Source organism: Pseudorasbora parva, chromosome 8, assembly GCF_024679245.1.
Source record: "Pseudorasbora parva isolate DD20220531a chromosome 8, ASM2467924v1, whole genome shotgun sequence".
NCBI classification, from domain to species: Eukaryota; Metazoa; Chordata; class Actinopteri; order Cypriniformes; family Gobionidae; genus Pseudorasbora; species Pseudorasbora parva.
The window spans coordinates 81,316-93,651 of record NC_090179.1 but is presented as its reverse complement, the minus strand read 5'-3'; the positions used below and the strand labels follow the sequence as shown (position 1 = coordinate 93,651).

At 38.8% G+C, this 12,336-nt stretch overlaps 1 protein-coding gene across 1 annotated transcript in view; it reads right to left on the bottom strand.

Annotated features, from left to right (window-relative positions):
• Positions 1 to 12,336, bottom strand: part of LOC137085259 (ribonuclease inhibitor-like) — a gene marked incomplete at its 5' end in the record, with an annotated part of 46,387 nt that overhangs the window by 17,741 nt on the left and 16,310 nt on the right. Inside the window, 2 exons of the mRNA XM_067451813.1 lie at positions 4,788 to 4,958; positions 5,159 to 5,332. Of these exons, the coding sequence (XP_067307914.1) occupies positions 4,788 to 4,958; positions 5,159 to 5,332 (345 nt within the window). The remainder of the gene's footprint in view (positions 1 to 4,787; positions 4,959 to 5,158; positions 5,333 to 12,336) is intronic.

Genomic DNA, 12,336 nt, shown 5'->3' with positions numbered 1-12,336 from the left:
TGGCTCAGCGGCAGAATCAACGTCGGCGAAATGCAACAAAATGCGTACCTAGAGAGCAGTGAATCGTACAAGCGTACTTAAGAGTCAAAATGCGTGCTGAGTACGAAAAATGCGTACATGTTGGCAGGTCTGCCTATGGTTTGCTCACAGGGCGAATGTGTTCAGGTCTGTTGTTCTCACACAATCTCTCCACCACCAATACAAAAGAAAGAAATTAAATTATACACAATTATATTTATTTTGTATCTGATTGTTTGTTATTAATGGTGTGGTGTGTAATTTTTAGCAGCATCTAGTGGTGAGGTTATGAACTGCTATCACACAACACTCACCCCTCCCTACGGAAGCACACAGAGAAGCTACGGTGGCCCACACAGGACAAAGATGAGCTCGTCTGAGACAGCAGAGAGTGACTAGAGCTCTGTAGAGAAGCTACGGTGGCCCACACAGGACAAAGATGAGCTCGTCTGAGAGAGCAGAGAGTGACAAGAGCTCTGTAGAGAAGCTACGGTGGCCCACACAGGACAAAGATGAGCTCGTCTGAGACAGCAGAGAGTGACTAGAGCTCTGTAGAGAAGCTACGGTGGCCCACACAGGACAAAGATGAGCTCGTCTGAGACAGCAGAGAGTGACTAGAGCTCTGTAGAGAAGCTACGGTGGCCCACACAGGACAAAGATGAGCTCGTCTGAGACAGCAGAGAGTGACAAGAGCTCTGTAGAGAAGCTACGGTGGCCCACACAGGACAAAGATGAGCTCGTCTGAGACAGCAGAGAGTGACTAGAGCTCTGTAGAGAAGCTACGGTGGCCCACACAGGACAAAGATGAGCTCGTCTGAGAGAGCAGAGAGTGTCTAGAGCTCTGTGGAGAAGCTACGGTGGCCCACACAGGACAAAGATGAGCTCGTCTGAGAGAGCAGAGAGTGACTAGAGCTCTGTAGAGAAGCTACGGTGGCCCACACAGGACAAAGATGAGCTCGTCTGAGAGAGCAGAGTGACTCGAGCTCTGTAGAGAAGCTACGGTGGCCCACACAGGACAAAGATGAGCTCGTCTGAGAGAGCAGAGAGTGACAAGAGCTCTGCAGAGAAGCTACGGTGGCCCACACGGGACAAAGATGAGCTCGTCTGAGACAGCAGAGAGTGACTAGAGACTGTAAATATTTGTCATTTTCGAGAAAATAGCCAACAGTAATATACTGTGAATTAACACGCTTAAAGTCGACACTCAGAGGCTGTGTTCAAATTCACTCCCTCTTCCCTTATTCACTATTCCCTACACTAGTTCACTGATATAGACCACTCGACAGAGAGAGAGGAAAGAAGAGAGTGAACTCAGACACTGATGAACACCTGCTGTTATCACTGAAGGAAAGAGAAACATGATTTCATCAACTGAAGATAAAAGAAGACATTAAATCTCTGAAGATCTCATCAGAGGATTGAACAACTCCACAAACAGCATGACCAGCTTCACACATTACTAACCAGACTGACTTTATTTCTGTCAGACGTCTACAGAAGCTCTTATTGAGAATTAACAGATGATGTTTTATTGGTTCTTCTGACGTTACCATTATGGTGATCAGTGTTTGCTTTAGTTGGGCTCTTGAACATCGACACAATAACATTAGTTATTCTCTCGCTGCTGTAATGGTGTGTTTTCAATACATGTGTTATAGCAAGCAAAGCTGAAAAAAAACCATGAGTTGGTTATGTTGACTATTTAATAATGGTTTAATTCACTAATAATTTACTAGTCTTATCTATAAACATGTAGTTGATGCTTAATTTTTTGCAGAACTTGAACCCTACAATTTTATAACATCAGTATTGCAACAACCAGATAATTTGAAGAGCATGGGAACGCTTGTGGTCAAAACATCTGAATCAATCTGACTCACACAGACATCAAGAATCGGCGTATGAATCTCAGCCGTGGTGACACTCAAAACTCCCAGCATGCATTGCGGCACGAATAAATTATGCTGCTGAATAGCCTGGTTATTTTCTTTAATTCTTATTATTTGCGTTTATTTTTGCTGCTGTTGTTGTGTTGACTTTAAGTAGTGTTTTGTGATGTTCAGAGTTGATCTGTTCGTTTTTTTATTGATTGTCACCATTGTTGAGATTCATGTGCTGATTCTTCATGTCTATGTGAGTCTAAATGACAGCAGAGAGCAAACTAATTTTTGAACTCATGACTTTATAAATTATATCTAATTCCTAATCAGTGGTTAATAATTTCAGAAGGGTCCCAGTTTAATAATGTAAAATAAGAGTTTATATGTGTTTTTAAAAGAATGGGCTTGTTTGGGGAAGAAACACTGGACAAGATTAACAAGCTAAACATCCTATTACAATTATAGCAAAACATAGTCAATCATTTCTGACCATGGTTTTTTTCTTGGCTTTTTTTTTGCTACAATAAATGTGTTTACGAAACACACAGTTATAGCAGACTGACTATCATTACAAAGTCAAGGGCCAAGATCCCAACTGAAGCAAACACTAATCACGATAATGGTGACCAAATATTTTCAATTAAACATCAACACCTAAAGATCTGATCATTCCCAATAAGAGCTTCTGTAGACGTCTGACAGAAATAGAGTCAGTCTGGTTAGTAATGTGTGAAGCTGGTAATGCTGTTTGTGGAGTAGTTTAATCCTCTGCTGAGATCTTCAGAGATTTAATGTCTTCTTTTATCTTCAGTTGATTTCATCTAAAGCTGTGGCTGAAGTCAGTTGTAGTTCTTGTGTTTCTCTGTCCTTCAGTGATGTTTGTTAACAGGTGTTCTCAGTTATCACTTAATTCATCTCTTAATTATCTCATGAACTTCATCAATGCTTCAATTACTCTAACACTCTGTAGTGTGTACACTCCTCAGTGTTGATTTAAAACTGAAGATTTTGCTGTGGGGTTAAAAGGGTTAAAGGGGTTAGATGAAAAAACCCACAGAGGGAACCGTAAATTAACAGTAAGAAACTGTAAATTCATTTACAGAAAAGTTCTGTAAAAAAACGGCACTTTACTGGCAACCAGAGCTGCCAGTAGATTACCGTTAAATCAAGGAAAAACAGTAATATACTGTAAAACGTAACAGTCTAATTTACCAGATGATTTAAGATATTTTCACTGAAATATTAGTGCAAGTTAATAGAAAAAAGTTGTGCAAAGTCAGTAACTGATAAGGAGAGTAAATATTAAAATGACCTGTGTTTATGTGTTGTTGCACAAGATGATATAGAAGAGATCTTTTAGTTGAATTCATTAGTTTTGTGGGTTACCGTTGTTCTGAAGAGTAGAGCCTGTGCTTCAGTCCAGGATGAGCAGAGAAACATTGATGATATGCTGCCTGATGCTTTATTTAACGGCAGTGACTGTGTTTGCTGATGCAGTTATGAGCCGTTTGTTGAGTAATTTATCACATGCGTGTGTGCTATTGCTCACAATGAACCGCAAAAAGTGAAGTTAAAGTCATGTTTCTAAATTATTTCACTACTACACCTTACAAGTGTGAAAGGACTCAAAGGAAGTTTTACGATACAAACACCTATAAATACTAGTTTTAAAATGAGAACTGTTTGAAGCAATCAGTTTTCCAAATGAAAAGTTAGCTTTCATGGTATTATTACGGTAAAATACTGTAAAAAATGAGAGCTGTATATAAACAGTAGAGGGCTGTAAATTAACAGTACATTGCTGGCAACCACAGCTGCCAGTAGATTACTGTTATTTTACGACACAATTTTTTACAGTGTAGAGCTCTGTAGAGAAGCTACGGTGGCCCACGCAGCACAAAGATGAGCTCAACTGAGAGAGCAGAGAGTGACTAGAGCTCTGTAGAGAAGCTACGGTGGCCCATGCAGCACAAAGATGAGCTCGTCTGAGACAGCAGAGTGACTAGAGCTCTGTAGAGAAGCTATGGTGGCCCACACAGGACAAAGATGAGCTCGTCTGAGACAGCAGAGTGACTAGAGCTCTGTGGAGAAGCTACGGCGGCCCACACAGGACAAAGATGAGCTCGTCTGAGTCAGCAGAGAGTGACTAGAGCTCTGTAGAGAAGCTACGGTGGCCCACACAGGACAAAGATGAGCTCGTCTGAGACAGCAGAGAGTGACTAGAGCTCTGTAGAGAAGCTACGGTGGCCCACACAGGACAAAGATGAGCTCGACTGAGACAGCAGAGAGTGACTAGAGCTCTGTAGAGAAGCTACGGTGGCCCACACAGGACAAAGATGAGCTCGACTGAGACAGCAGAGAGTGACTAGAGCTCTGTAGAGAAGCTACGGTGGCCCACACAGGACAAAGATGAGCTCGTCTGAGACAGCAGAGAGTGACTAGAGCTCTGTAGAGAAGCTTGGCTTCTTTGGCTAATGTACTTTCAAGATGGAGGAGCAACATGGTGGCCGGCATTCGAACCCATCACCCGTATGTGTTTTCAATGGCATATTATAAACTTACAAGAATACTTTATTACTTGAAAGAAGTAAATATACATTAATGAGCCCATATATTTTTGAAAGAACTAAGTGTTTTTAGCTAAGAATAAACTAAAAAAGTTACACAGTGTAGCTTTAAGTATGCCACTTAGACGTGAAATCATTAAAACATGCCTTCAGGGTGTAAGTGGTTCATTTTAATACACAAATGATATATTATTGTGTTACTGTGGATGTTGAATGAAAGACAAAAACTGACTCAAAGAAATGAGGAAAATGGCATTATCCACTATTATAACAATATATTAAGAGTAATGTGACATTTTACAGCATTAAACACAATACTCACGTGAGTGTGTTGAGTCGACAGTGTTTATCCTGCAGTAGAGCAGAGATCAGATTCACTCGTGTGTCTCCTAGTTCACGATCACTCAGATCCAGCTCTCTCAGGAGTAACGGGTTTATACCCACAATTCCTCTCACATACTCACAGGCTTCATCAGCAGCAGGACTCACAAACCTGCAGAAGGGAAAATTAAGCTAGAATCAATTGAATTAAACACGATGTAATAAAAAACAGCATTTGATTCTAATGAGAAACACTGTGAAATTGTTTCTCTTGAATTGGTTTCTATGCAACACATTTTATTAGTGAAATAATATTTCTAAAAACAATTCACATGCACATAATTTCTGTTGTATTATTTAATCTCGTCTCACCTCAGTGTCTTCAGTTGACAGTTTGAATCCTCTAGTAAATCACTGAGCTCCTTCACTCCTGATGGTCCAGGATCATTTCCTGTGAGATCCAGTTCTATCAGGTGTGAAGGGTTTGATCTCAGAGCTGAAGCCAGAGCTTTATAACCTTCTTCTGTGATACTGCAGTCTGAGAGTCTAGAAGAAGAAAAAAACAAATGATGTGAAGGCCAAGTATGGTATCCCTCTGCATTTAACATGTACATGTACACACACACACACACACACACACACACACACACCCTCTCTCTGGTAGTCCATCGATGTCCGATGATGACTTCTTCTATGACTTGTGTGTTCTTTGATGACTGTAAAGTCCGATGCGGGAAGCACACTGTCTTTTACAGACAGGGCATGTAAAAGTGTCTCCGGATTGCCTTGGGGGTGCGGGAACAAGCATTGCCTGTTTTCTCTGATCTCTTTTAGACAGGCGAAGTTCAATTCTCCTGGCTTCATAGCTTTGTGCTCCATTCTGACATGTTTGCCGCCAGAGTGTACGGTTTGCGGCACTACTTTCCAGGGATAAGGGGTTCATCCCACACTTCTTAAGAGAGGCTTTTAGTTGGTCTTTCAGTCTCTTTTTTTGACCTCCTGCAGAACGACATCCAAGATGTAATTGCCCGTACAATACCTTACGTGGAAAGCGACTTGATGGCATTCTCACCACATGACCAAGCCATCTAAGTTGGTATAGCATTAGAGTTGCTTCTATACTCCAACAGTTCGCTTTTTTCAGGATATCAACATGTGGCACTCGATCTTGCCAAGTCACCTTAAGGATACGCTGCAGGCATCTAATGTGGAAAGACTCCAACATTTTCAGATGTCGAGCATAGATAGTCCATGTCTCAGAACCATACAGAAGGGCGGTGAGGCAGATTGCCCGATAAACAGCAATCTTTGTGTGGAGATTTAAATTTGTGTTACTGAACACTCTTTTCCTCAACCTCCCAAATGAAGATGCAGCCTGCTTGATCCTATATTGAATATCTTGATCTATGCTACAGTCATTTGATAGATAACTGCCAAGGTATTTGAAGTGTGGCACTATAGTAAGTGTGGAATCATGAACAGTGAAAACTGGTGGCTTTTGTGGAGAATCCGAGGACCACTGACAAAGGACTTCCGTTTTCTTGATATTCACTGCTAGACCCATCCTGCTGTATGCTTTAACAACAGCATTAAGAGTATTCTGTAAGTCTTCTGGAGTATGTGACACCAAGGCACAATCGTCTGCATACTGCAATTCCAGCACTCGAACCAACTGAAGCTTAGTGACTGCCTGGAACCTCCTGATGTTAAACAGGTTACCATCCAGTCTATAAGCCACTGTAACGCCACTTTCTTCTTCCATTTCTTTATGCAGCAGCTTTGTGACACACAGTAAGAAGATGTTAAACAAGACTGGTGCAAGAACACAGCCCTGCCTTACTCCAGTGCCTACTGCAAAGTGTGCAGATTCTAGTCCACCCGATGTCACTTTGGCAGTCATCCCAACATGGAACTGTCGTAGCAATGTGGTAAACTTTACAGAGCATCCAAAATGCAAAAGCACTTCCCATAAGATGTCACGATTTACAGAATCAAAGGCTTTGGAAAGATCCACAAAAGCAATGAACAAGTTCTTATGTTGTTCGCGACATTTCTCCTGCAGCTGGCGTGTGGTAAATATCATGTCCACTGTACTTCGACCTGCTCTGAACCCGCTTTGGGATTCAGGCAATAGATTTTCTGAGATAGTATTAAGAAGTCTATGGAGCATTACCTTTGCCAGAACTTTACCAAAAAAATCCCCGTAAAATTTACGGTAAAAAACCGGCAGCTGTGGTTGCCAGAATTATACCGTAAAAAATACGGCAGTTACGTTTTAGTTTTTACGGGGCAACAACATATAATTTAAAGGTTTATAATGTAATAATCACGGTTGAAAACCGTTTATTTTACCATTCAAAACTGTACATTGTAAAAAAATACCCATCAAATTTATGGTAAAAAAACGGCAGCTGTGGTTGCCAGAACTTTACCATAAAAAATACAGCAGCAACGTTTTAGATTTTATGGGACAGCAGCATATAATTTAAAGGTTTATAATGTGGTAATTACGGCTAAAAACTGTTTATTTTACAGTTCAAAACCATATAATTTGAAAGTTTATATTGTAATAATTATATGTACACAGTGCACTATAAACAATTACGGTAAAAAAATATTTAACTGAAATAATATTAAATTACCAACTTATTGAAATGCTAATATCTGTTATGTACCTTTGATATAGATTGACAGCCACCAATTACAGTGGTGATGAGAATCACATGATGAATCAAAGCTCATCACACGCAGCTTTTGGAGAGACAATATTAACATATAGAAGGTGCACACACAAACACTAAACACCAAACACCATCATGGTAACACACATGGCTTTTTAAAAAATGCAATAAACATTAATTTAACAACATTAGATGTAAAATAAAACCTTAATGTACATAAGTGATGAGAAAAAACTAAGTAGAAACATTGTTAATTCAATGAAAATGCATCAAATGCAAAGTGTCACGCGGGGAATTCTGGGAATGTCAATTTACGGTTTTTCACTGTTAATTACACAATGACCTGTTCTTTTTCACTTCGAAAAACTGTAAATTTAACGGTGTTTTACTGTTAAATAAAATAAAATGTATAACATTTGTAAATTATACAGTTTTAACCTGTAAAATAAATGGTTTTTAACCGTAATAATTACAGTATAAACCTTTAAATTATATGGTGCTGTCCCGTAAAACCTAAAACGTAACTGCCGTATTTTTTACGGTAAAGTTCTGGCAACCACAGCTGCCGGTTTTTTACCGTAAATTTTATGGGGAAAAACTGTTGTTTTTACGGGAAAACGCTGGCAGCTGCCGTTACCAGAGAATTATGAAACTATGCACACTATGAAATTCAAAATTAGGCGTGGTTAGAGGAGGCACTCCTATAAATATAAAACCAGTAAGTATTACATCAAAATGTAAAGACTAAAAGAAAAAAGGAAACAAAAAGCATAAGATTTATGTATTTATATTGCATATACATTTTCAATGGATTTGGATTTTTTTTACATAAACAAAATAATAAACTTAATGTGATTCATATTTCTAAGTATACACAGATTAAACGGGTAAGATTTGTGTAATTGTATTAATAAACTGAATGTGATTGATATATGCCAGTTATACGTAAATTAAACAGGATGGAAAAGCACACCAAAAAATGCTCATGTTAAATTACCACTTCCCGGTGTTCATGTGTGTGCTCACTACTGAGTTAAAGTACCATTGAAGCAGTGTTGATGTTAATTAGATAATTAAGTGATGATTGAGCATTAGTGGTGAACACCTGATGATAACCATGATGGTGAACAGTGTTTGCTTTAGTTGGGCTCTTGACCCTTATCTCTTTCACATTAGTTTTCTGGCTGCTTTAACTGTGTTTGTAAAGCACTTTTGTTATAGCATGGAAAGCCGAGAAAGAAACTTGGCCTGGTGATTTGGCTCTTTAGTGATGATTAAATAATCGTCATGTAGTGGTTGAATCACTGAGCTCATTCAGATTCTAATGCGCTGGTTATAAAGGTGATTAGCCGTATGTGTAGCAATATTCATGTGGTTTGCAGTATGACAGCCAGTATAACTGTTGTAATCAAGCAATATGCAGGTTTATAAAAAAAGTTTTAAACTACAGCATAATTTAGACACACACAGACATCAAGAATCAGTGTATGTGTCTCTACAATGGTGACAAGCAAAAAAAAAAAATCAGATAAACATCTACTCTTAACATGAAACAAGCTACTATAAAACGTCACAAGAAAAACAGCAAAAGTAAAAAAAAAAGTTGTAAGAATCAAAGAAAATTTGTCAATTCAGATGGATAATTTATTCATGCCGCAATGCATGCTGGGACCCATGGGAGAGTTTTGATTGGTGGTACCCAGCATGCACTGCAGCATGAAGCTTTTCATTGATTGTCACCATTGTTGAGATTTATACACTGATTCTTGATATCTGTTTGTGTCTAATAATTGCCATAGATTAAAACCTTTTGCACACTTTTCTATTTTATTAGCTCTGCATATTATTAGATTGCCACAACATTGCTGAAACTCATGCTGTAGAACGAAATAGCTAGTTGGCCACTATTATGAATAAAACAAAACTAGCACACATAACAAGGACCTTAGACTCTGAAAAAGATCAGTGATCACAAGATGATGATTATAGCATCATGAACAACAAGCCAAATCACCTGGCCATGTTTTTGCTTGGCTTTCCATGCCATAACAATAGTGCTATAAACACAGTTAAAGCAGCCAGAAAACTAATGTTGGCGAGTCAAGGGTCAAGAGCCCAACTAAAGAAAACACTACTCACCATCATGGTGACTTCAAATAAACCTATTATTTTCATTAAAACATAAATTACACAAATAAAGTCAGTGTGGTTAGTAATGCATGAAGCTGGTAATGCTGTTTGTGGAGTTGTTTAATCCTCTGATGAGATCTTCAGAGATTTAATGTCTTCTTTTATCTTCAGTTGATTTCATCTAAAGCTGTGGCTGAAGTCAGATGTAGTTCTCGTGTTTCTCTTTCCTTCAGTGATTCTGATCTGTTATCATCAGGTGTTCATCATTAATGTTCAATCGTCTCTTAATTATCTCATTAATGTCAACACTGGTTGAATAGTACTTTAACTCAGTAGTGAGCTTCTCATCTGAGAATCTTACCTGTTTCATTTATGTTTGATTTACAAATAAGATTTTCATTAAGTTTATTAATTTGTTTGTCAAAATTACATAATCAAAATGGAACATTTATATGCAATTCAAATACATATTTAGACATTTTTTAAGTGCATAAACTTGTAAAATTACTTAAATTTCTAAGAACAACTGACTAAAACATAAGTTTTTACAATATTTAGATATCAAATTAACAAAATAGTTTGTACAGTATTACAGTATTTCTCTGTTGTTGATACCAATATTTGTAGGTTTAACAAACAAATTTGTTCATAATCACATGTTGTTGTAAATATAACACAATATTCTGTTTAACAGTTTACAAAAGTTCATTGTGATTTAAACAAAAAATATATGTCTTTGGGGTTCTAATAATATTCTGTTGGGATTTTACATTGTTTTTTTGTAAATGTTACAGGCATAAGGTTAGATCTATTACAGTTATTCACCGTATATAGTACGGAACCTCTCCTACGGAAACTTTCTGTTTACCAAATAACAGTTTTTAACCGTAGAATATTACAACCTTACACCGTTAAAATCACGGTCATTTTTTAGAGTGTACCCCTACTATTTTCACAAATGGACCTGTCACCCTTGTTTTTATATATTGTGACAATATTTGCATCCTTCCACTGTTGGGGAATATTTTCTTGCTGCCACACTAGGGTGATGAACTGATGGATTGCCCTTGTGCAGAGGTACCCTCCTTCCTTCAGGAGCTCAGCAGGAATACAGTCAGGCCCAGGGGACTTGCTGTTTTTCAAATTCTTGATTGCAGCATACACTTCAGAAAAAGAAGGTGGAACATCAAGACTCTGAATGCTTGGTAAAGTTGGTAGTTCCTCCAGCACTGTAAGATCAACAGATGCCTTTTGGTTTAATAAGGCTTGAAAATGCTCTCCCCATCTTTGAACAATACCTGTTTGGTCCTTAATGAGGGTCAATTCATCAGCTGATCTCAAGGGGCAGATCGAGTAAGATATTGGGCCATAAATGGCCTTAACTGCATTATAAAAATTATGCATATCATGCTTATCTGCAAAGGATTGAATCTGCTGGGCCTTGGATATCCACCACTGATTCTGCAGTTGCCGCAAGGTCCCTTGCATTGCTTTTCTCTGTCCGTGCCAGACCTTCTTAAGAGTTTCACAAGTTGGATTATTAAGGAAGGCTTTATGGGCAATATGCATTTTTTTAAGGAGGGTGGTAATATGTGTGGAATTTTCGTCAAACCAATCCTGGTTTTTTTTCTTGTGCTTTCCAATAGATTCAACTGCTGCATCATAAAGAGATGTACTTATGTAACTCCATTTGCTGTCGATTGTCTCTTCATTCCTGAGAAGAGACTCAATGTCCTGAAGTTTCTTAGCAACAGAGCATCGGTAGTTGTTCCGTACTTCAGTATCTTGGAGCCTTGCGCAGTTTAGCTTCCCTGACGCTGCCTTTCTAAGATGTACTGCCCGCTGGATCCTCAGGTTTACCTTGGTAACAATCATCCGATGATCCGTCCAGCACTCAGCTCCTCTCATAGCTCGAGTTAAGAGCACATCTCTCATATCATTCTGTCTGACAATGACATAGTCTAGCAGATGCCAATGCTTGGATCGTGGGTGTAACCAAGAGGTCTTATATTTGTTTTTTAATTGAAACATGGTATTAGTGATGATAAGGCTGTGTTCAGCGCAGAGACTCAAGAGTCTTAATCCGTTGGCATTTACATTTCCAATGCCATGATGTCCAATTATTCCATCCCAAATATCACTATTCCTTCCTACTCTTGCATTGAAGTCACCCAGCAGCAAGATTTTATCATTTTGTGGAACTTTCCTAAGGGCCTCATCCAATGTCTCATAGAAACTATCCTTCACCTCTTTTTCTGATGGAAGAGTAGGTGCATAAGCACTGAAAATAGTGGCATATTGCTTTCCAACAAGAGGGAAGCGGAGTGACATTAGCCTTTCACTGATGCCAATTGGGGCTTCAGTAAGGTTTGGGAGGATGCTATTTTTAATGGCCAAACCAACGCCATGCAGATGCTGTCCTCCTGTAGGGTATCCTCTCCAAAAAAAAGTATAGCCCTCACCTTCCTCCTTTAATGATCCTTCTCCCAGAAGCCTGGTCTCACTTAATGCAGCTATGTCAATGTTGTAACGCTTAAGCTCAGCAGCAACCAATGCTGTCCTTCGACTAGGTCGATTAGTGCCATAGTTAGAGTCCAGGAGAGTTCTAATGTTCCATGTTGCTATGCGTAATGGAATATATTTATTTTGAATTTTTCGACCGCTGAAACGGAATGACCTGATAGGTGCGGTATCCTATCCAGGTTTGATCTGAGTGGACAATGTTTAGATCACCTTTTC